We start from the raw sequence: 21,527 nt of genomic DNA, 5'->3' as shown, positions 1-21,527 counted from the left end.
TGAAATCAGGTCTCTTCTGACCAACTGTTGTAGAGGTCTGTAAACAGTGAGGTGGAATGAAATCTTTCCAAACAAACCTTTTTTTGGAGATGAGGAGAGGACAAGCACAAAAAATGCGGATTTGGATACATCAAAATGTTTCATGATTTTCAGTCCGTTTGACTGAATTGTGTATTTCCCCTCCTGCAACACACCCCCACCCCCAATGTTTAAAACAAAATGTTTCATTTTTCAAAAATATTTCAGATTTTTTTAGTCTGAATGGACTTTGCTTCCAAACGTCCTTAAATTTTATTTTCTAACATTATTAAAATTTAAAAAGTGTTCAGAATGGAAGCAAACGACAGGCTGAACCTCTCTAATCCAGCACCCTCAAGGCCTGACCGGTGCCAAACCAGAGAATTTGCCGAAGCAGACGGCCAATATTGTCTCGCAGCATCACCAACATTCCCACTGCCTACTGGGCTGTTAGAAGACATTTAGGGATCAATTAGAGCTAGATAACAGCCCAGCACACAGACCTAGGATGAGTGGCTGTAAACAAACTTTGAGACTGTGGGAAACTAGGTCACACCCATGATAAGTGGACATCCAGCTAACTCAAATCACGCCGGACCCTGGAGGTTGCTGGAGCACAGAGGTCGCTGTGCCGGATTAGAGAGGTTCAACCAGTATTTGGTTTGACCCCTGGGGGCCTAAAGTGAATCTCCTGCAGCCGTATTTTGGCATCAGACCTACTTTGCACGTCTATGAAGCTGCCTTAGACTTGAGTTGAGAAGCCCATCTCTGGATGAGAAATGTGTATATCTAAGTAAGGGAGTAACGTCGCCTTCTAGTGGCCAGCATGGTAGCTGCTGTTGTCTGTGCTACAGCTTGTCCCAAACAGCTGGCTCAATAATGTTGGAGTAAGAATTTTATCTTACATTATTAAACCTAAACTGCAAATATAGAATGGTAACACATTTAACATTTTATTAAGTAAACCCTTTAGTTAAATATATATTTCTTTGTTTTAAAGTTTAGTAAGTAAAGAGACAGGGTTTTGGTATTGTGTCTATGTTAAGGAGATTAGAAATATTGAAGGCCCGGGCGTTGGATGTGAATTACTTTGATTAAGGTTTAATTTACAATGCCTTTTTCTTGTTATAAACACTGCTATTTGTATATCTTTGAAGGTCTCTGTGAGAAAGACTGTGTGAGTGAGAAATGTTTCAACATAAAGATAAGGCGTGAAGGTCAGTGTTGGAGCCAGATGGCCAGGAAAGGAGGGGGTAACTGGGTGAAGACTGACTACAAAAACAGACTCATCGGCGTCAGAAAAAACATCAGTGTGTACCCATGGTCAGGGACTGGCAGAATTCACGGCTCTAAAGGTGAAGGGTGGGCACCCCTGAAAACAACTGATTAAATCCAGGAAGGATGACTTTCTCAGAGATGTCTGGAATGGAAACATCAACAGATAACACCGGACACAGACTGGCACAGTAAAATCCATAGAGGAAAGGATTATAAAAGCAGGGTGCTTTGCCATGGAACTTTGGGTTCATCCTGCCACCAATTCCAGGAGAGCATCAAATCGCGACCGACAAAGCCTGGGTCCCCCTCTGTGATTGATCTGGCTGGCCACTAGATTGAACCAGACTCTGGACTGGTAACTATAACATCATCTGGCGGGACTGTGTGTCTGGTGTTTGTGCGTGCGTGTGACTGAAAAGATTATGCTACTGTTGTATTCTCAAGAAATGAGGCGTACTGCCCTATCCCCTACAGAAGATCTCACGTGCTTTGTTTAAGCATAACAAGAATGGTGCTGGAATTATCAGAGGAGCCTCCAAGACCTAGTTCTGCCTAGCATGGAGAGGGCTGCCCATGTGAGCCTGGTCCCTTGAAGCCAGATTAAACATTCAAAAGTCCTGATTGTCGTTTACATGGCAGCTGCTTGGCACCACTCTGGCAACGCAGAAGAGCCTTCGAAGAGGGAGTGACTGTAATTTACGTCCACTCTAAGGCCCCCTTCCGCTGCCAGATCAGTGAGGCACCTGGACAGGGCCTTTCTAAAGCAGCTAAGGGCTTTAGGAGCCTAAATTCCATTTTTGAAAAGGGCTTAGGCAGTCAGCAGCCAATGTCCATGGCACATTGAGGTGCTTTTGAAACTGGTACCTTTGGCATCAGAGAGGGTCAGGCCTATGGAGTGCAGGCTGCACAAGACTGGGGCAATAACAATAACCACGTAGCATTAGCTGTTCTGCCACACACGACAGACTCCAGAATCCCGTTTCCTGTTATGCCCCAGGAAACAGACAATCACGCTGAGCCACGGTGACCAGGTTTAAAAATCCATTTTTAATAACTGTACACATGAAACGCACATCGATTTTTGACACCGCTCCGGTTTCCCACCCTGAATCCCAGCCAAAGTTACTTGCCGTTCCAGCTTCAGTGCTGACACGGACTCCGGGTTTTGGACGACGCTTCCTAGGACGGACACAGGCCCCCGCTTCAAAACCAGGCAAGGGGACATATCGGCGAGAGAGACAGACAGGAGGCAAACCGGCCAACTGTGAACCCAGCTAGTCAGCAAGTCCCTGAATTGTATGGACGCGCGGCCTCCTCCACTTTCTCACAGGCAGGGTTGCTGCTGGGGGTGAAGAAGGCAAAGGGGGCAGCAGGCCTAGGGCCCAGTGATTTTAAAGGGCCCGGAGTTCCCAGCTGCCACTACTATTGTAGCTGCAGCAGCAGCCAGAGCTCCACACACACACACCCCTTGTCTAGGGGCCCATGGAAACTGTCAGCTGCACTGCCGGCCTTCTGAATGGCTTTCTAGAATGGTTTCCAGTTCAGCCTGTCATTAAACATGAGCTATAAGGGCCTGCTTTTTAAAGGGTCTGTCCCCTGCCTCTGATTTTGCACCACTAACCAACTGCAGGCACAAAATTATAGAGCTCAATTATACCGGTCACCTGATTGTGGGGCTTAATCAGCATTTACGCCAAAGAGAGCCTAAGGGAATGAGGTATATCACTGAAATTCAGTGGAATTTGGGTGCCTAATTCCTTTAGGCCGCTTGAAATTATCAGCCCAAAGTACTGTGCAAACTAGTTCACAGTCACTTGCACGGGGGTTCTCGATCCATAGATTCACAAATTAGATCCAATGCCTAGAACGATGACTGCTATCACCAGAAAAAGAAACACTCTGATGTAGCCCTTTGCAGTCAAGCGCCTGTACTGGGCAGTTACCCCGCACCAAGCGCCTGTACCAGGCAGCTACCCTGCACCAAGCACCTGTACCGGGCAGTTACCCCGCGCCAAGCGCCTGTACCGGGCAGTTACCCCGCCCCAAGCGCCTGTACCGGGCAGTTATCCCGTGCCAAGCGCCTGTACTGGGCAGTTACCCCACCCCAAGCGCCTGTACCGGGCAGTTATCCCGTGCCAAGCGCCTGTACTGGGCAGTTACCCCACCCCAAGCGCCTGTACCGGGCAGTTATCCCGTGCCAAGTGCCTGTACTGGGCAGTTATCCCATGCCAAGCGCCTGTACTGGGCAGTTACCCTGCACCAAGCGCCTGTACCAGGCAGTTACCCCGCGCCAAGCTAAGTTCTGCTACAGTACCACAGTGGCTAGTCTGACTGCAGGGCTGACCACAATGGGAAGACACTTTCATATACACTGTTTTTCATACACCACACAAGCCAGAGCCTTGAAATACAGCACAGCCTGGTACAGGGGTTTGACGACACCGTGTTGCATGAGACACACATCCATCTAGAAATGCATTAAAGTGCCAGTGGCTTCATGGTATAATTGAAGGTAAAAATACAATACAGCCATAGGTCCCAATGCATCACTCGGCTCTTCCAAGGACTGGCATGAGGCAGACGGTCCTTTTTTTTGGGAGGTATCTATTGGCTGGTAGCACTGGCCTGGATGCAGTTTTCAGTGACCTGGCTGGCATTTCCTCTGCTGATGACTCTCTTCTCGGATGTGTACGGTGATAGCTGGGGGTGGGACATCATTGATCTAGCAATCTGTTGGCTATCTAGTGAAAGACAGGACTGCTAAGCTATGCAGGGGGCAGAGTTAAGGTGAGGCACTGAGGAATCATAGAACATTAGGGTTGGAAGAGACCTCAGGAGGTTCTCTAGTCCAACCTGCTGCTCAAAGCAGGACCAACCCCAACTCAATCATCCCAAGCCTGGATGTCAAGCTGGGACTTGAAGGTTTTTAAGGATGGAGATTCCTCCACCTCCCTAGGGAACCCATCCCAGTGCTTCACCGCCCTCCTCGGGAAACAGTTTTTCCTAATATCCAACCTGGACCTCTCCCACTGCAACTTGAGCCCATTGCTCCTTGTTCTGCCATCTGCCACCACTGAGAACAGCCTCTCTCCATCCTCTTTGGAACCCCCTTCAGGAAGCTGCAGGCTGCTCTCAAATCCCCCCTCACTCTTCTCTTCTGCAGACTAAACAGACCCAAGTCCCTCAGCCTTTCCTCATAGGTCATGTGCTCCAGTCCCCGAATCATTTTTGTTGCCCTCCGCTGGACCCTCTCCAGTGCGTCCACATCCTTTCTGTCACGGGGGGCCCAAACCTGGACACAATGCTCCAGCTGTGGCTTCACCTGTGCCAAGCAAGTTGCTTCACACACCTGGGTATGGTTCTGCATCTGTGAGGCTCTCCTCCACAACAGTGAGAAGTGGAGGACTTGGAAGGGGCGGGGGTTGAAAGGCTCAGGAGAAAAGGCTGTTTGGGATGAGGAGTGGAATGCCTGGCCTGTATTGGTGCCTGCAGTGGGATACAGTCTCTGCTTTGCTTCCTGATGGAAGGGAGGGAGGAGAGATGAAGGGGTTATGTAGGCGGAGTGCTTTAGGACAGGGACTGCCTGCTATTCTTGGTTGGCTCTTAGGCACTGCTGTAATGCGTCTGCTCAATAAATGTCCCCTGGCTCAGAGCTCCTCTGAAGTTCAGACAAGTCAGAGGTGTGCCTTTCTGTTAGGGATTACATGTTAGCATGATTCTGTTAGCATGTGGATTACACATTGGCCAAAGGTTTGTGCGCCTGACATAACCTGGTTCACACGTGGCCTGCCTGGCCACGAGTGTCGAGTAGCTACTGCATCTAGAAGATATCCCCAGCAGAAGGTACTCGGTGACACAGCCCCATGTGGCCCTGCAGGAGAAGACAGCAATACTGGCCTTTGGTACTAACATGGTTCTGATGCCAGCCATGGAGTTGCAGTTGAAGGCCACGTGCGGTGGCCTCCTGGTAATGCCCTGTGCTGCCACGGAGTGAAATTTCGTTGACGTCCATGCCTGTGCTGGGGTAACGCAGGCAGCCAGGCACTCGGCGACTGGAGGAAAAGGCCATGGCGACTGGCGAGCTGCGTGGATGGGCTCCAACCAGGGGGACATTGTGCTCGGCGAGGAAGACGGTGGCCAAGACGGCCGATCCCAGCAGGAGGGGAGCAGCGCAGAGGGTGGAAGGCAAGAGGGTTCTCAACCTTCGGTTGAGGATGCAGGATAACGTGCCTTGCCCGGAAGCAGTAGATACACTTTCCAAGCCAGACAAACCAGTCAGTGTATGGTGCTCTTGGGGTAAGTCCGTTCGCACCCCGGGCAGGCCAGAGCGTTTCAGAGTTTGAAGACAAGTTGCCAAGCAGCCAGAACGTTACCCCAAGCTAGAACCGGCACTTGCTTCAGACAGTTACAGAGCACAGTTTTTTGGGGCTCCTGGCTTGCTTAACCCACACTTCAGATGCCAGTTTTAGCAGCGATCCAATTCCGATAGTAAGTCACTCGTGTGTAGACGCCAGGTTTATTTCTTTTAGCACATTCGTCTCCCCAGCTCACTATTCCAACAAGGTACCAGATTCCTCTAGAGTCGGCAGTCACAAGGGGGCCCCCAGAGTCACCCTACAAGGGAGAGAGAGGTGGAATTCAGCCGCGAGCAAAGCAAGGAGGCCTCATTTAAACAGTAAAGCACCTATCAAAGCTAACTGCCCACGTTCTTTTACTAAGTAACATCACACGTGAGAATAAGATCCCAGGCGACTGCCTGGTGAGTAAGTCATCTCTGGTATTCCCGAAGGATTTTTTTCCACTAATTTCACTCAAACGTTGGGTCTTCCGGTCCCAGTAAGGAAAGCAGAGGAGCCCTCTCTATTCTTCTGTTCTTTGGCAGGAGACTTACTCTAATAGCGTTATTTTAGCTGTGCACAACGTTAACCGAAGAAACGACACAGGCATACCGGGGCCCAGGTCACTGTGTATATTGAATACATGTTCTTGCCAGGCTCTAGTGACTTCGAAATCATACAACTGTGAGAGCCACAAGAGGGCTCGTGAACTATTTTGAAGGATTGGCACTCCCCCGTTCCTAGCCATTCCACGTGGCTTTTGCATATGAGGAATCCAATACAATCCCAGCTTTGAAATGGACTCCTTTGTCCGTGGAGACGAGAGGTTCTCAAACTTTTTGACGCACGGCCTGGCCCGCTCAAAGCAGACTTTTCCACAGATCTCCAGCCTTGATGACAAAATGGATGTAGGAGGGGGTGAGGGAATCAGGCCAAGAGGGAGATTGGGCGCAGGAGCAGGGGCGGGGTGAGGAAGGGGAACACCTCTCTGGATTGCGAGAAAAGCTTGAAACAGCTTCAGGAGAATTCAAACCTCACTGCGTTTACTGAGAAGATGGTCAAGGTCATTATGTGTCCTCCAGCATATGGCAGTGAAACCTTTATGCCATACCACACTCACATACACACACAGGCAAAATTCTCACCTGGACTACTGAAGTCAGCGGAGCTATATGAAGTCACACCTCCGAGAATCAGGCCTTTACTGTTTTATCATCACCGTTACTTAGGGAACATCCCCATGTTCAGCACTGCAAACCTCTCCTAACACAGGGGTATGTCTACACTACAGAGGGGTTTTTTTTTTCAGAAAAATGGCCATTTTTCTGAAAAAAAACCCCACTCTTACATCCACACTGCCATTGCATTCTTTTAAGAAAAAAAAAGAATCAAAAGAACAGAGGGGTTTTTCCAATATTGGTAAACCTCTTTCTATCAGGAAGAACGCCTTGTCTGAAAGAGCTCTTTCACAAAAAGGCGTGTGTGGATGGGGAAGAGGGATTTCTTTTGATAGAAAAGAAAAGAGGAAAAAGCACAGGTGCCCCCGTGGCCACTCCACCCATAGTAATCACAGCATACATGCAAGACAGCATCCATTCATTGTGGACGCTATGGGTATATCTAGACTACAGGCTTTTGTTGACAGAGGCTTTGTCAACAAATACCGTTGACAAAGCTTCTGTCAACAAAGAGTGTCTAGACTACAGCCAGTTCTGTTGACAAAGCAAGCCGCTTTTTTGACAGAGTCTAGACACTTTCTTTTGAAAAAGCACAGTGTGGATGCAATAGCACCTTTTGTTGACAGAGTTCTGTCGACAAAAGGCGTTATTCCTCGTAGAATGAGGTTTACCGCCATCAACAAAACTGCCGCGTTCTGTCAACAGAACTCGGCAGTAGTGTAGACGCAGGTATAGTTTTGTCGACAAAAGTCCACTTTAGTTGACAAAACCCTGTAGTCTAGACACACTCTATCTGTCGAAAAAGCAGATCACTTTTTTGATGCACTTTGGCAGTGTGGACGCGCTCTTTCAGAAGTAGTTTTTTCGGAAGATCTCTTCCAGAAAAGCTTCTTCCGAAAGAAGCCTTCAGTCTAGAGATTCTCTATCTTTCTTTCTTAGCATCATCCCTGGATTTTTACAGTCTGCTGCCCTGGGGCTTTTGGAGGAAGACGTGACTAATCTGCTCTGAAATTATGGCACGCAATTGACTACCCCTTCTCTGCCCCATTCCCACTAGAGCTCCGACTTCTGTAAAATCAGAATTCATGGACAGAGGCGTTGCCTGTTAAAATGTGTATGTTGGGTTTGGGGACCACCAGGTGCAGGGAAGTATCTGCCAGCAGTTCTCGGCACTGCGTTTAGACCTACCTGGCAGGCATCGATTTTCCCCTCCAAGTATCCAGCACACACCATCCCCGGCGAGATGAACCCACTGTACACTTCTGCTCGGTTGCAAATGTCTGTGTCTATGATCTTCACTTCTGCCTGCCGCAGGTTATTAACGCTTGGGCCTAAAAGGGGGAAAAAGGGTTTTGAATTTTCAAAAGGATTCTAGAAATCCCAGGCCTGGGAGGAGCAGGTGGAACCAGACCATCACAAAAGCTCAGCTCTCATTTCAGCCCCCTCCGTGAAGGTTGAAGTTTGAGAAGAAAACCGTTTATCCTCCTTAAGACTCTCACGTGCCCGCCCCCTAAGGTGTCTTATTCCAAATCCCCCATACCGTTCTTTTGCCTACCTCAGCCCTCTAATGTAATGGGCACAGGGATTTTTTGGGCATGTTCTGGTGCTGTAGTCCAGCTGGGCATGGTGGAATGAATACTTGTCTATGGCCATGTCTACACTAAAGGGGAAGGTCGCACTGAGATACGCAACTCCAGCTACGTTAATTATGTAGCTGGAGTCGACGTACTTTGATTTGAGGTTCCCCGCCAGGAGACCGATAGGAGCAAATGCTCCTGTCAGCTTCCCTTACTCTTTGCATGAGCAGGACTACCAGCTGCGGATGGGGATGCCCTCGGAGTTTCATTTAGCAAGTCTTAATTAGACCCTCTAAATCAAACTCCGGAAGATTGATCATGGCAGCGTCACTCTTCCCCGGAGCGTAGACATGACCTGTGAGATCAGAAAGACCCAATCAGAATGTGGCTCTGGACAATCCATGACCACAGTGAAAGTCTAATATAGGCCTGGGCTCCAATTTGTCTCATGGATGGCAATGTAGGTTACAGTTAAGCATGTGCTCCCGGGCTTTCCTAAATTGGCACCTGAATTAGGACAGGTTGAGTGAAGAGAACTTCTATGGCAAGTCTAAAGGTTCTGAAAGCTCCATCACTGGAGGTTTTTAAAAGCAGGATAGACACACACCAGTCAGGGATAGTCTTGATGGGGCTTGGTCTTGCCATGTGTGCAGGGGACTGGACTTAGAATCATAGAACAGTAGGTCTGGAAGGGACCTTAAGAAGTCATCAAGTCCCATGCCCTGCCCTCATGTCATGACCAAGCATCATCTAGATCATCCCTGACAGGTGTCTGTCTAACCTGCTCTTAAATATCTCCAGTGATGGAGATTCTACAACCTCCCTAGGCAATTTATTCCAGGGTTTAACCACCCTGACAGTTTGGACGTTTTTCCCAATGTCCAACCTAAACCTCCCTTGCTGCAGTTTAAGACCATTGCTGCTTCTCCTATTATCTGTGGCCAAGGAGAACAATTTTTCTCCCTCCTCCTTGTAACAGCCTTTTAGATACTTTGGAAAGGAGAAGTCTGAGAGGGGACATGATAGCAATTCTAAACTAAATGAGCACAATTCTTTCATCTTTCCCTTATAGGTCATGTTTCCTAGACCATTCTTGTTGCTCTTCTCTGGACCTTCTCTAATTTCTCCACATCTTTCCTAAAATGTAGCGCCCAAAACTGGACACAAGACTCCAATTGAGGCCTAATCAGCGCAGAGCAGAGCTGCAGAATGACTTCTCGTGTCTTGCTCCCAACACTCCTGTTAATGCGTCCCAGAATCATGTTTGCTTTTTTTGCAACAGTGTCACACTGTTGACTCACATATAGCTTGTGGTCCACTATGACCCCTAGATCCCTTTCTGCAGTACTCCTTCCTAGACAGTCGCTTCCCATTCTGTATGCGGGAAACAGATTGTTCCTTCCTACGTGGAGCACTTTGCATTTGTCCTTATTAAACTTCATCCTATTTACCTCAGACCATTTCTCCAGTTTGTCCAGATCATTTTGAATTATGGCCCTGTCCTTCCTATGACTTGAAGACTCTGCGAGGTCCCTTCCAGTTTTATGATGCGATGGTTACACAAAGTGGATACTGGATGTAAAAACAAAGGCCATGGTGCTGAAAGGAAGTTGGTGACTGAATGCGTAAACAAAGTCTGCTTAGCCAGAGTAATGGCAGAATCAGGAAGGAGGGACTCTTTCCGCGTCTCTATGCTAGAGACTTGCAGCTCTGTCATATCCCAGGCTACCATGTGAAAGCCCATGTCTCGGGCTACTACAGTGAGCTGAGCTCCTTTGTGTATAACATGTCCGTGCTTTCAGCCTGGCTGCCAAATCAAGTAATAGATTTGAAAGTCAGAGGGAACCACTCGGATCATCTGGTTTGACCTCCTGTGAGGCACAGGCCAGAGAATTTCACCCAGTGACTCCTAACGTGGAAAGAATTATTCTTCCCTGCTACATAAGTGACCCCAATTCAGCCCAACAGCTGCTGGTCACACAGGGGCCTCATTTAGAGAGCTGCGCACTCCCGAGTGAAAACCACTGAGACAGAATTAACGTACCACTTCCGCCACCACACTGATCAGAACGAGAAACACCGTCGGTTGCCCCATGAACGGAAAATGACCTAAGTATGGAAGCTCAGGGCAGGGCTCTTCGTGCAGACACTCACCGTCGTCCTGCAATGCACCCCATCCCGTGACGAAGCAGCTGGTGTTGGGGGGGAAGACGCTAAATTCTTCGGGGAGGCAGACTTTGCGTATGTCACCTGAGAACTCGACGGGGGAGGCCAGCTGGACGACCGCGATGTCGTACTCGTGGTTGCGCAGGGTGTCCGTGTATTGTTCGTGAACGATAATGCTGCGGAGGTTGCGTCTGCCCTTCGGAGGCCGTATCACGGTTCCAAAGCTAGCCGCCCACAGGCTGGGATTCCGTTGGCTGGAAGAGATACCAGATTCAATCACAGACACACAGACTATTTTGCCAAGCGCTCAGCTCCGTTGGGCACCCGAAAGGCAGGCAGCACCGAGAGCACGGCCAGAACACAGCTGTGCTCCAGCAGTCCCTGGAGGGATGTTGCCTGCTGGGGTAAGTTAGAACAGCCCGAAGGTTGCTCTAACTTGTGTTGGTGAGTGAGCGGAAGCCTAGGCGCCCAAGAGTTGAGTGGAATTGAAAGGTAGCGTACAGCCATCTTGCATTTCCACCACCTCTCTAGTCTCTCCCTAAGCGCAGCTCAGCCAATCAGGAGGCTCAGGACTGGATACAGTGAGGGGGTTCCTTCCAACTTTCTAAAAGTTGCAGAATTCCAAGCTGTATGGCAGCAGAGAAGTTTACAGCATCCTTTCTCCGAGCTGGGATCTTACCCTCTAAAGCAGTGGGCTGCCGTTACAAGCCATGAGTCACTGATCAGCGTTGCGCCGCAGCGATGGATACCACTCAGCTGGAGACTAGCCTGCCACGGCCACGCCCCTTCCTGCGCAGTCCTGCCTCCGGTTATTCTGTCCGAGTAGAAAGGCGAATTCAATATTCGTATCCCACAGCCTATCAAAGAAAGGACCAACTTAGCTGCACTGCTCCCCAGGAGAGAGAGACAGGCTTTTGTTTGGCGTGTGAACCCAGCGCGCTGAACACAAAGGGCTGCCTGCATTGTTAGAACGTGGGGAAAAAAAATCGAACAAACAGCATTCGTTTAAACAGACATGACACTGCAGCTGCGCTGGTATTCACCCACAGTTACACAGTGAGAGACTTTACAAACACATGCGTACATCCTGCACCTATATTAGAGGCTCAGAAGACAGATACAACGATAACAAAAACCGAACTGTCTTAAATAAGAATGATTCAAGATACATTCTATTTATAATTCTGCTATCTTTTATCTAAACATATTACTCCTCTCATCTTGCTGCATAAAGAAAAACACCATTATTATTATTACTTTAAATAAGAAGATCTCTTAAAGAATAATTAAATATTTAAACACAAAATGCATACCTAAATCATAATTCCTAAGTCAAAAGCAACTGCAGCTAGGATGTATCTATACACAAAGCTTTAACCAAAATAAACTAAATTTGATTACCCATTAGCTGTAAGATCAACATTTGTCTGGAGGAGTCAGAAATATGGATTTTCGGTGAGATCTATGAAAGTGTATTTTCTACAACAGATTGAATTAGGTCTATAAATAAGCAAATAATTGGCATTAGGGTTTGTGGACTGGCTTAAAATATCTAATTCCATGTCCAGTTTGAGAAACAAAACTGACATTTTTTCAAAAAGTTGCATCAACTCGAAAGAAGTGTTTCATTTGAAATAGATCTGAAATAGTTTGGTCAATTCAAATCTATTTTCTCCTTGAGCTTTTTGCTTCAGTTCAGCAGGTATTTGCTTGGTGGCTTTTGGTTTTGGATTTTGGGGGAAGGAAGAGCATGACAAAAGTGGAACAATTCTGTAGTATTTGGTATGATTCTCGTGCATGCCTCAGTTTGACCTGGCTACCCAATGGGTACGCAACAGTTAAAAGCGGCTCTTGGAGCAAAACAAGAAGTGAGGTGTTGTGTCTCATGACAGTCGGGGGCAGAACGAGTGAGTTGGTAAAGGACTGGCTGAAACTGACCGTATCGATGACAGGTCCTCAAATATAACAGAAACCTCAAGAACTGTGGAATGGACACTTGTCCACAGGAACCTCTGGCTGTCCCAGACTGAGGTATCATTACAAGTGGTTTTGGAACAAACCGATGAACTGAACAGTAAGAAGTCAACAGGACCAGATGGCATTCACCCAAGTGTTCTGAATGAACTCAAATGTAAAATTGCTGAACTACTAACTGCGGTTTGTAACCCATCCTTTAAATCAGTTTCCATACCAAATGACTGGAGGATAGCTAATGTGATGCCCATTTTTACAAAGGGACTCCAGAGGTGACCCTGGTAATTACAGGCTGGTAAGTCTGACTTCAGTCCCTGGCAGATTGGTTGAAACTATAAAAAGAATAGAATTGCCAGACACGTAAATGAACATAATTTTTTGAGGGAGGAAGTCAGCATGGTTTCTGTAAAGGGAAATCATGCCTTGTTAATGTATTAGAGGTCTTTGAGACCGCCAACAAGCATGTGGACAAGAGGGAGCCAGTGGATATGGTGTACTTGGATTTCCAGAAAGCCTTTAACAAAGTCCCTCCCTGAAAGGCACTCAGGCAAAGTAAGCTGTTGTGGGATAAGAGGATTCCCATGGACTGGTAACTGGTTAAAAGATAGGAAACAAAGGGTAGGAGTAAATGGCCAGTTTTTAGAATGGAGAGAAGGTCATACTGTGACCGATCCTATTCAACGATCCAGCGAAAAGTGGTAAACAGTGAGGTGGCACAATTTGCAGATGACACAAAAATGCTCAAGATAGTTAAGTCCTAAGCAGACTGCGAAGAGCTTGAAAAGGATTTGACAAAACTAGGTGGACTGGGCAACAAAATGGCAGATGAAAGTCAATGTTGATAAATGCAAAGTTATGCACATTGGAAAAGAATCCCAACTTTACACGTAAAACGAAAGGGTCTAAATTAGCTGTTCCCACTCAAGAGAGAGATCTCGGAGTCACTGTGGATAGTGCTTTGAAAACATCTACTCAATGTGCAGCGGCAGTCAAAAAAGCAAACAGAATGTTGGGACTCAATAAGAAAGGAGCAGATAATAAGACAGAGAATATCTTATTGCCACTCTATAAATCCATGGTACGCCCACATTTTGAATACTATATGCAGAGTGATTGCCTCATCTCAAAAAAGATCTATTGGCATTGGAAAAGGTTCAGAAAAGGGTAACAAAAATGATGAGGGGTTTGGGATGGGTCCCATATGAAGAGAGATTAATAAGATTGGGACTTTTCATCTTGGAAGAAAGACAAATGGGGGGCAATGACAGAGGAGTATAAAATCATGACTAGTGTGGAGAAAGTGAATAAAACAAGAGTTTACTCTTTCCTGTAACACAAGAACTGAGAGTTACCAAATGTAATTAATAGGCAGAGGATTTAAAACAAACAAAAGGAAGTTTTTCTTCACACAATGCAGAGTCAACCTGTGGAACTCCTTGACGAGGATGTGGTGAAAGCCAAGATTATAACAGGGTTCAAAAAAGAATTAGATAAACTCATGCGGGACAGATTCATCAATGGCTATTTGCCAGGATGGGCTGGGATTGTGTCCCTAGCCTTTGTTTGTGAGAAGCTGGGTTTGGGTGACAGGATCACTCGACGATTACTATTCTGTTCATTCCCTCTGGGGCATCTGGCATTGGCCACTGTTGGAAGACAGGACACTGGGCTAGATGGACCTTTCTTCTGACCCAATATGGCCGTTCTTATCTAGATCCAGAAAAGGATTCCACGACAGCTTGGTTGGGAAGAAGGCTGACTTGCTTAGATTATGGCTTTCTCTGTGCTAATCTAACGAGGTTGGGTCCCCAGAGTCACAGCCCGAGGCTTGACTAAGCGGCCCATGGAACTAAGAGCATGAGGACGTCTCCTTGTCAAGCACAGAGCCCCTCACGAATCCAGGTCGCTGTGCGGGACAGGAGACACCCATGAGTAGCTCTGTCCCTGCTGTCGCTAGGAGTTGCATGTCAGCCCCGGTGAGCAGGATGGGGCCGGAGCAATCGCCGGCTTGCACCATCCGGGAGCAGGTTACGTAGCAGGTGAGAAGCGGGCAGCTCAGCGCTTTGCTGGCAGTCACGGAGTAGCCAGAGAGGAGCTGTGCCAAGCACTGAGGCAAGCAGGCCTTGGGCCTGCCAGCCTCACCCATGCACAAGGTCTAGGATGTCAAGGTGCAGCTCCGGGTCCTCACGTGTAGAACCAGCGCGAACCAGGTCGATCCAGTGATCAGGGTCTACACACACGCCCAGCTGGCTCTGCAGAGCTGCTCAGCACCCAGCTGCTCTCAATGGGAACAGGGCTCTGACCAGCCTCCACGTGGGGTCAGCGCTGTGGGCGACGAGTCCTCCAGGGGGCAGACCAGTGAGAACTCCCAAGCTCTCGTTCCGTCTGTGATGACCTCTGTGAGCAAATCCCAGGTCTCTCTGGTCCTTTTGGGAGGCAGCCGTCTCTATTTTATGTAAGTGAAATTCTTGGGACAATCCTGGTTTGTCCAAGCACCACCACCACTCCAGAAAAGTCTTGGGTAAAGGAGGTAGGGCCGTCAGCTGGCCTGGGCAGACCCCGGTTCTCGTCTCTGCTCTGCCTAATCTAGATCAGGGTCTTGCACCCACATCTCAGGTGAGTGCCTGGCCTACCAGGCTGCTGGCTAGTCTGGCGTTTGCCTCTCTCCTTTGTTTCAGAAAAGGTCCAAGAGGTCTTGGTTTCATCGCGACGCAGAACGGGACGTGTTCTGAAATCGCACAAAATACTCCTGGGATGGGAGCCCCATTTCTCACTCCACTCTACGTGGCACAGAATATAAAACCTGTTGGAGCAGCGTGGGGGGGGAACCAGAGCGCCACAAATGCAGCCAAGAGGGGATGAAAATTTGATACGTCCATGTGGTCAGCAGCCTTAGTCAGCACGAACATGCAAGTCCCAAAGGCTGGAAGGCCCACCTGGTGGACTGACACTGTGGGCATCTCTTGTCAAACCACTCAACATGGCAGAGTTGCAGGGTCGACATCTACGGCAGCCAGTTGCAGCTACTCTGTGGAGCTCCTTCCCAGCCAGAACGGGAAAGGAACCAGCTGCTGGAGCAATAGGGGACTCGTTCATTTGACTTCCGGGATGGCAAAGGATCCAGCCGTGGTAGGACAGTCACCTTGAAAGCTCTCACCTTGGTCACGCACACAGCAGCAGCATGGTGTGGCAGCTAGATAGCTGGAGAGAGGCACATTCTCCATGGGCTAAGCCCTGGAAGAGGTAGAGCCCTTTGGGGAGAGAACAGATTGCTCCAGGCAGGTTGGTTCAAGCCTCTCCGGTCCGACTGTCTATGTCATTTCTGCAACACAGTGTTCATGAGGGCACCTCACCAGCAGGTGGCCTACGCCGCCACGTTATTTGCTTGAGCAAAACAAAAATGCCGTTTCCTCCAACAAAGCTTTAGGAACAAACAAGTCGAGTGGCAGGCGTCCAGCACAGAGGAATTCAGCAGGGAGGAAGGATGAATCAAGCAAGCACAGCAGCAGAGCCAGGGACGGTCCCATCTGTCCGTGGGCTGAGCGCGAAGTTACGAGCCGTCACAGCTCTCACATACCATATCGGTTAGCTAGCTTAAGAGCTCCAGACTGGGCAGGCACATCAGAATGGGGAACCTGCAGGACTGGTACCGTTTTCCATTCCATTCCTGAGCTAGTAACTATGCATCATGGAGAACAACAGGAAGTCCTGCGGCACCGTAAGGACTAACACAATCTATCTCGTCTCATGAGCTTTGGTGGGCAAACCCCATTTCTTCAGATGAATCGGAGGGGGAAAAACAGCAACCCAGAATTCATAACCGAAAAAGAAGGGTGAGGGGAAAAAAGTACCTATCAGTTGTAGGGCCGGTGCTAATGAGGCTAATTGAGTGGCCTGGAAGTCCCATATTTAGCTGTTGAGGTCAATGAAGTGTTCATTGTATGGAAGGCTGGAGAATAAGAATTGGAATAACACTGTGAAGAAGTGACTGGCCAGTCCGTGAATCGTGACCAACTGGGAGCTCTTTCAGCTGGATTTATTGACATTGCAGCATCCCACCGAACTGCTGTGTCATTCACAAACAGATGCACCGATAGCCTAACGACAGTGCTGAGTAATAACGCGGCATGGAGATAATCCAGCCCGAGGGCGATGGGCTCGAGGCAAAGCCAGTAGGAGTCTTCCCAGCGAGGCCAGTTTGTCTTAGATGCTGAATGGATGCTGGGGAAGCCATACAGACAGAGGCTGGGAGGAGCAAAGTGCCACCTCTCCAGCACCCTCCCCAGGATCAGGAGAAGAAGCAGGGAGCTAGCCCAGACTTGGGCAGGACGGCCACCCCCAACACCGGCAACCAGGCAGGAGAAAGAGCAGCGGCCGCAACGGAGAGAAGCAGACAAGACTGAATGGCTTCTTGACTCTCCCATGTGTCCAACAGACAAGTAGCAGGACAGTTACTGTCTTTCATTGGCACTAAAGTCACACAGCCCCCTTTGGAAGACCTCCAAGGAGCCCCCAGCCATCAGGAGATGCACACTAGTCACCGGAGGGGTGGGAAACTTCTCCCTACTTCTTCTAAACACCCTGGGTCACTCCCTGTGGCTGAAATGGAGTTAGGTCCCCAAGTAGACAATGCCTAGGCACGCCTATGGCCCCCTCCCTGCACTGTCTGAGTGCCTAGTCCTATTAGCCCTGCGCTATCAACACAACTACAAGAAAGTGAGCTGGTTTATCTTCTGCCCCATGCATCCTCAACACAACGGCTAGCTGAATTTCGGCTGTATCATCCTCTCCCTGGGCACCAGGCGGACATGTCGATTTTATGGCCTGGTCAGCTAGAAGAATCGCCTTTTTGCTTGTAGGCTGAGGATGCTTCATGGAGCAATCACTGAGCCCCAGAATGCATGGGACCCCCCACCCCCATACCCCTTAAGGATTGTTAATAAAGTGCTTGCACTCACAGTTGTTGAGAAGGTTTTGTCCATTTTCCTTTTTCATCCCTGAAATGAAACACACAGACTGTCAAGTAACCCTGTAAATGCAATCCACTGCTAATCCTAGAACAATAGGACAATCAATTGCATTAAAGGTGGCAAATTTAAAACCGACACAAGGATTCCCCTAAAACACACACTGCACACTTGAACTGTGGAACTCATTGCCACATGATATCACTCTGTCCAGGAGTTTGGCAGGATTCCAAAGAAGGTGAGAACCATTTATATGGACAATGAAAACAACTTGATCTTAGCCCAAAAAGCCAAGAAGTGATAGAAAAGAGAAGGGATGTAAATCCCCATTCATGGGATTAACTAACTGCCTGGGATTGGGGGAAGGAGGGATTTCCCATAAAGGCTAATTATTCCATAATGCTCTCTTACAGTAATTCTTTCTCTGGAGCATCTGATATTAGACACTGTGGGTGCATCTAGACTACATTCCTCTTTTGAAAGAGGAATGTAAATGAAGGAAATTAAAAATGCAAACGAAACACAGATTTAGAAATCTTGTGCTTCATTTGCATAATCACTTTTTCGAAAAAAGGTTTTTCAAAAAACACCCAAAAAACACGGTTCTTTCAAAAAAAAAAGCCAGTCTACATGTGGTTCTTTCGAAAAAAAACTCTTTTTAAAAAGAACTCTTATTCCTGAAAAAATGAGGTTTACAGGGTTCTTTCAAAAAAGGGTTTTTTTTTTTGAAAGCACTTCATCTTGACTGCTTTTTTTTTTTTTAACTTTTTGGAAAAAGCAATCGGATGCGATTATGCAAATGAAGCACGAGGTTTGTAAATCTGCGCTTCATTTGCATTTTCGATTTCCTACATTTACATTCCTCTTTCGAAAGAGGAATGTGGCCTAGACTCACCCTGTTGGAAACAGGAAATGGGCTAGATGGATGCCGGACGCGATCCAGTCTTGTGTCCCTTCAAATTACACAATATGGCCAGCATTATTATCTTGACATTGTTGCTTATGTGGAGATCAGGGTAGCCAAGAAACACAATTACAAGTTAGCCACTATACTTCGCAGCTGCAAAGCTAGTCAGATTATATCTCAGCGTTGCCATTTTAAAAAGGAACCATCGCCTTGGATGTCATTGGATCGTTAACAGAATTATCTGCTGGCATGCAACAGGTCAGCACAGTTAATTATTTAAACACCCTCGTCAGCCCTACCCCGCTCAATAATTCTCATTGTCAGCTGTCAGACATCCACATGGGATGAGTGAGCAGAAGAGCAACACCCCAACTCTGAGTCTGAAATACTTGGGCTGGAGACACCTATCCCACTTCATCACCCATTAGGGAGCAAAATGTTCTTCTAAAAACCCTTGATTCCTGTTGCAAGGAGACATGCTTAGACATGTATTATGTTATTGCAGAGGGACTGGGTGGTTCCATGTGTGGGGTGGGGAATACATGGAATACAGCAGCAGTTCACAATGGCATATGTATTTACCTCTTCTTTCTGCCCAGGTATTCACCCTGAACAGGGGGCGGTTTCTCCCCCAAAGGAAGAGAGAACAAATAAAACTCCGCCTGATTCACACACTAAGACACAAGCCTACTGTGTTGCACTTAGTGTCTTTCGCTTGCAGCAACACAGCTAGAAGGGTGGGAAACGGAGATCCCGAAGTAAGAGTCCTTTGTCTGGTCAAAATTATAACATGGTCACTTCTAAAACCAATGGAAAAACTTGCTTCACAATATGCAGCTGCCTTGAGAAGTACCCTGAAAAGTTTTAACTAACCCACTTCTTAGATTAATCCTATTTTACAGCTTTTCCCTAAAATAAATAAACCTTACAAAATGACTGCATCCTGCTGATGGGTAGAATGGTTCAGCTATATCATTTCCTGCCATCCGACAAGCGATCGATCAGGCATACACCAGGGAAGATTTCAGTCCAACGAGATCAAGAACGAGGCTACAAAACTCATTTGGTGAAGGACTCTTAAAGCAGATGGGGGCTTTTTTTGGTGAAATATTTTTGGATGGAAAAACCAAAATTTCGCGAGGCAGGATTTGTTCCCAGTGTGCACAGGCATTTGAAAAAAAAAAGTTTCAAAATTTTATCAAAAAGGTTTGTTTCAACATTCACTAAAATGAAGCACTCGGGTTTTCTGGTTCAAAATAAACAGTTTCAAAACAAACCAATAGGATGATGGAGGAGCTCGAAACTGAAATAAAATATATTAGTGGACCCAAATCTAACATATTTTACTTGAAAAAGTGGTGAGGAGTCCTGTGGCACCTTATAGACTAACTGAAGTGTAGGAGCATAAGCTTTCGTGGGCAAAGACCCACTTCATCAGATGCAACAATATTTTACTTGGTTGCAAATATTCAAGATTGACTCTTCACCATGGTTCAAGAGGGGAAACTGTTTTGAACTCTCGAAAATATTTGTGAGTTGAGAAAACAGTTTCTTGCCCAGTTATGGTGTATGATAACTTCAAGGACAGAAAAACAGGGGCCTTTTTGTGGCTTGCTGCTGTTTTTAATAGTGTGATGGCTTTATATTTGGGCACCAGACTATATAGTGGATAAATGACCTTTTATTCATTTGTGTCCCCACCAAAATTCATTTTTCTCTATGGTTGGGAAGGGAGAAGACAGAAGGACGCAAAATCAGCCCTTCAATATGGAGTTGGATCCTGGTGTGAGGAAACAAGTCCAGAAGGGAAGCTGCAAAACAGGAAACAAAGTGAGGCAATACTAAAGCTCTTCCAGAATGTCCTTCACCATCCATCGGTTTAGAACATTGAGAAGCAGAACCGAAGTGCTCTGAAAACAGCCAGACGGTTTGGTGGTGGAAATCAGCTTAGACCTAGTTACTCCAGCGAGATCACACTGATTTATATCGGGACTGACTTCAGTGGCACTAGGTTGAGTTGAATCAGCTGAGGAGCTGGCTTGTGTTTGTATCTCTTCTTGTTATAGCTTGGCAGTACCCTCCTAGGCTGTCAGCTGATGATGGGGGCAGAGCTGTTTTGGGCCCGGTAGGGGGTGGGAAGGAAACAGCAAACTCACATCCATGTTAGAAAACTAATCCCATCGCCCAGCAAAATCAAGGTAAAAAGAGAAAGCTCAAGAAACTTGCCTGAGAGTTCAAAAGTGGAGGGGTCGACTTGCAAGTACCCAGTGTTGGTCTGCAGTCCCTGAAGCAAAATGTTCCTGACTCGTTCCAAGTAGGAAGCCATGTTATCGTTTGAGGAAAAGTGAAACATCAGCACAATCTCCACCGCCACGCCTCTGGCATCTGGGCTGCAAATCAACAGGACATTGAAGACAACGGTGAGCAGCATGTTTGCTGCTCGTCCTCTCTTCCTACATGGCTTTAGTTATCAGATCCTCCAGGCCTCAGCTGGGGGCAGACGGACTCTAGAATACAGGGGGATGGGAAGGCGCGAAGGGCTTTTGACGGAGCTCCTCTTGTCAGCGTGGTCTGGGAAGTCAGTGGTTCCTCTGCTTTAGCGATCGTGTTCCCCACCCATTTCCTTCTTCCCCGGAAAGCCGAGCCCCTCCAGGAATGTCACCGTCCTCCCGCTCCCCACTGAACTCCCGCTCAGTTGTCAGTGTCTTTCTGGTGACACACCGCCTACACTTGGAGATGCTAGTCCCCCAGCACTCACACCTCATGTGGACTGTGCTACAGAACCTGCAGCCTGTCCATCCTGCCTGGGCTTTGCTTATGTTTGCCCCATTCTATCACACTGCATGCACCACTCCACTTAGGGGAGGAGCCTTGCGGGACCTTGAGAAGAGAAAGATCCGGTTATTCTGGGCCACTCTGCAGAGCAATCTGGAGACTGGGAACTGGGACAGGTCCCACTACAGCTCTCTGCTCCTCTTGGGTCAAGCGGATTCCTTAGTGCTCCATCTTGGGAGGCCAATGGCCATACAGACACTGTCGTGCCCACCTCTGACTCCCCCTGCCCTGCACGCGCTGGGTGATCACTGACACCCGCTTGGCACAGCAGCATTTCACACCCATTTTGC

General features: G+C 47.8%; 1 protein-coding gene across 4 annotated transcripts in view; it reads right to left on the bottom strand.

The window, feature by feature from the left end:
* Window positions 1-2,320: 2,320 nt before the first annotated feature.
* LOC102461412 (transmembrane protease serine 11F-like) overlaps window positions 2,321-21,527 on the bottom strand; it is a 75,096-nt gene continuing 55,889 nt past the window's right edge. For all 4 annotated transcript variants that reach the window (XM_075929272.2, XM_025187161.3, XM_075929273.2 and 1 more), the window contains 6 exons: window positions 20,629-20,792; window positions 17,487-17,525; window positions 11,234-11,411; window positions 10,543-10,808; window positions 8,000-8,142; window positions 2,321-5,910 (listed from right to left, as the gene is read on the bottom strand). In XM_075929272.2, the coding sequence (XP_075785387.1) occupies window positions 5,749-5,910; window positions 8,000-8,142; window positions 10,543-10,808; window positions 11,234-11,411; window positions 17,487-17,525; window positions 20,629-20,792 (952 nt within the window). In that variant the 3' untranslated portion in view covers window positions 2,321-5,748. The remainder of the gene's footprint in view (window positions 5,911-7,999; window positions 8,143-10,542; window positions 10,809-11,233; window positions 11,412-17,486; window positions 17,526-20,628; window positions 20,793-21,527) is intronic.

The sequence above is a fragment of the Pelodiscus sinensis genome, chromosome 4 (genome assembly GCF_052426305.1).
Source record: "Pelodiscus sinensis isolate ZL-2025 chromosome 4, ASM5242630v1, whole genome shotgun sequence".
NCBI lineage: Eukaryota > Metazoa > Chordata > Testudines > Trionychidae > Pelodiscus > Pelodiscus sinensis.
Note: the sequence above shows the minus strand (reverse complement) of the source record. Positions and strands in the feature narration are given on the sequence as shown.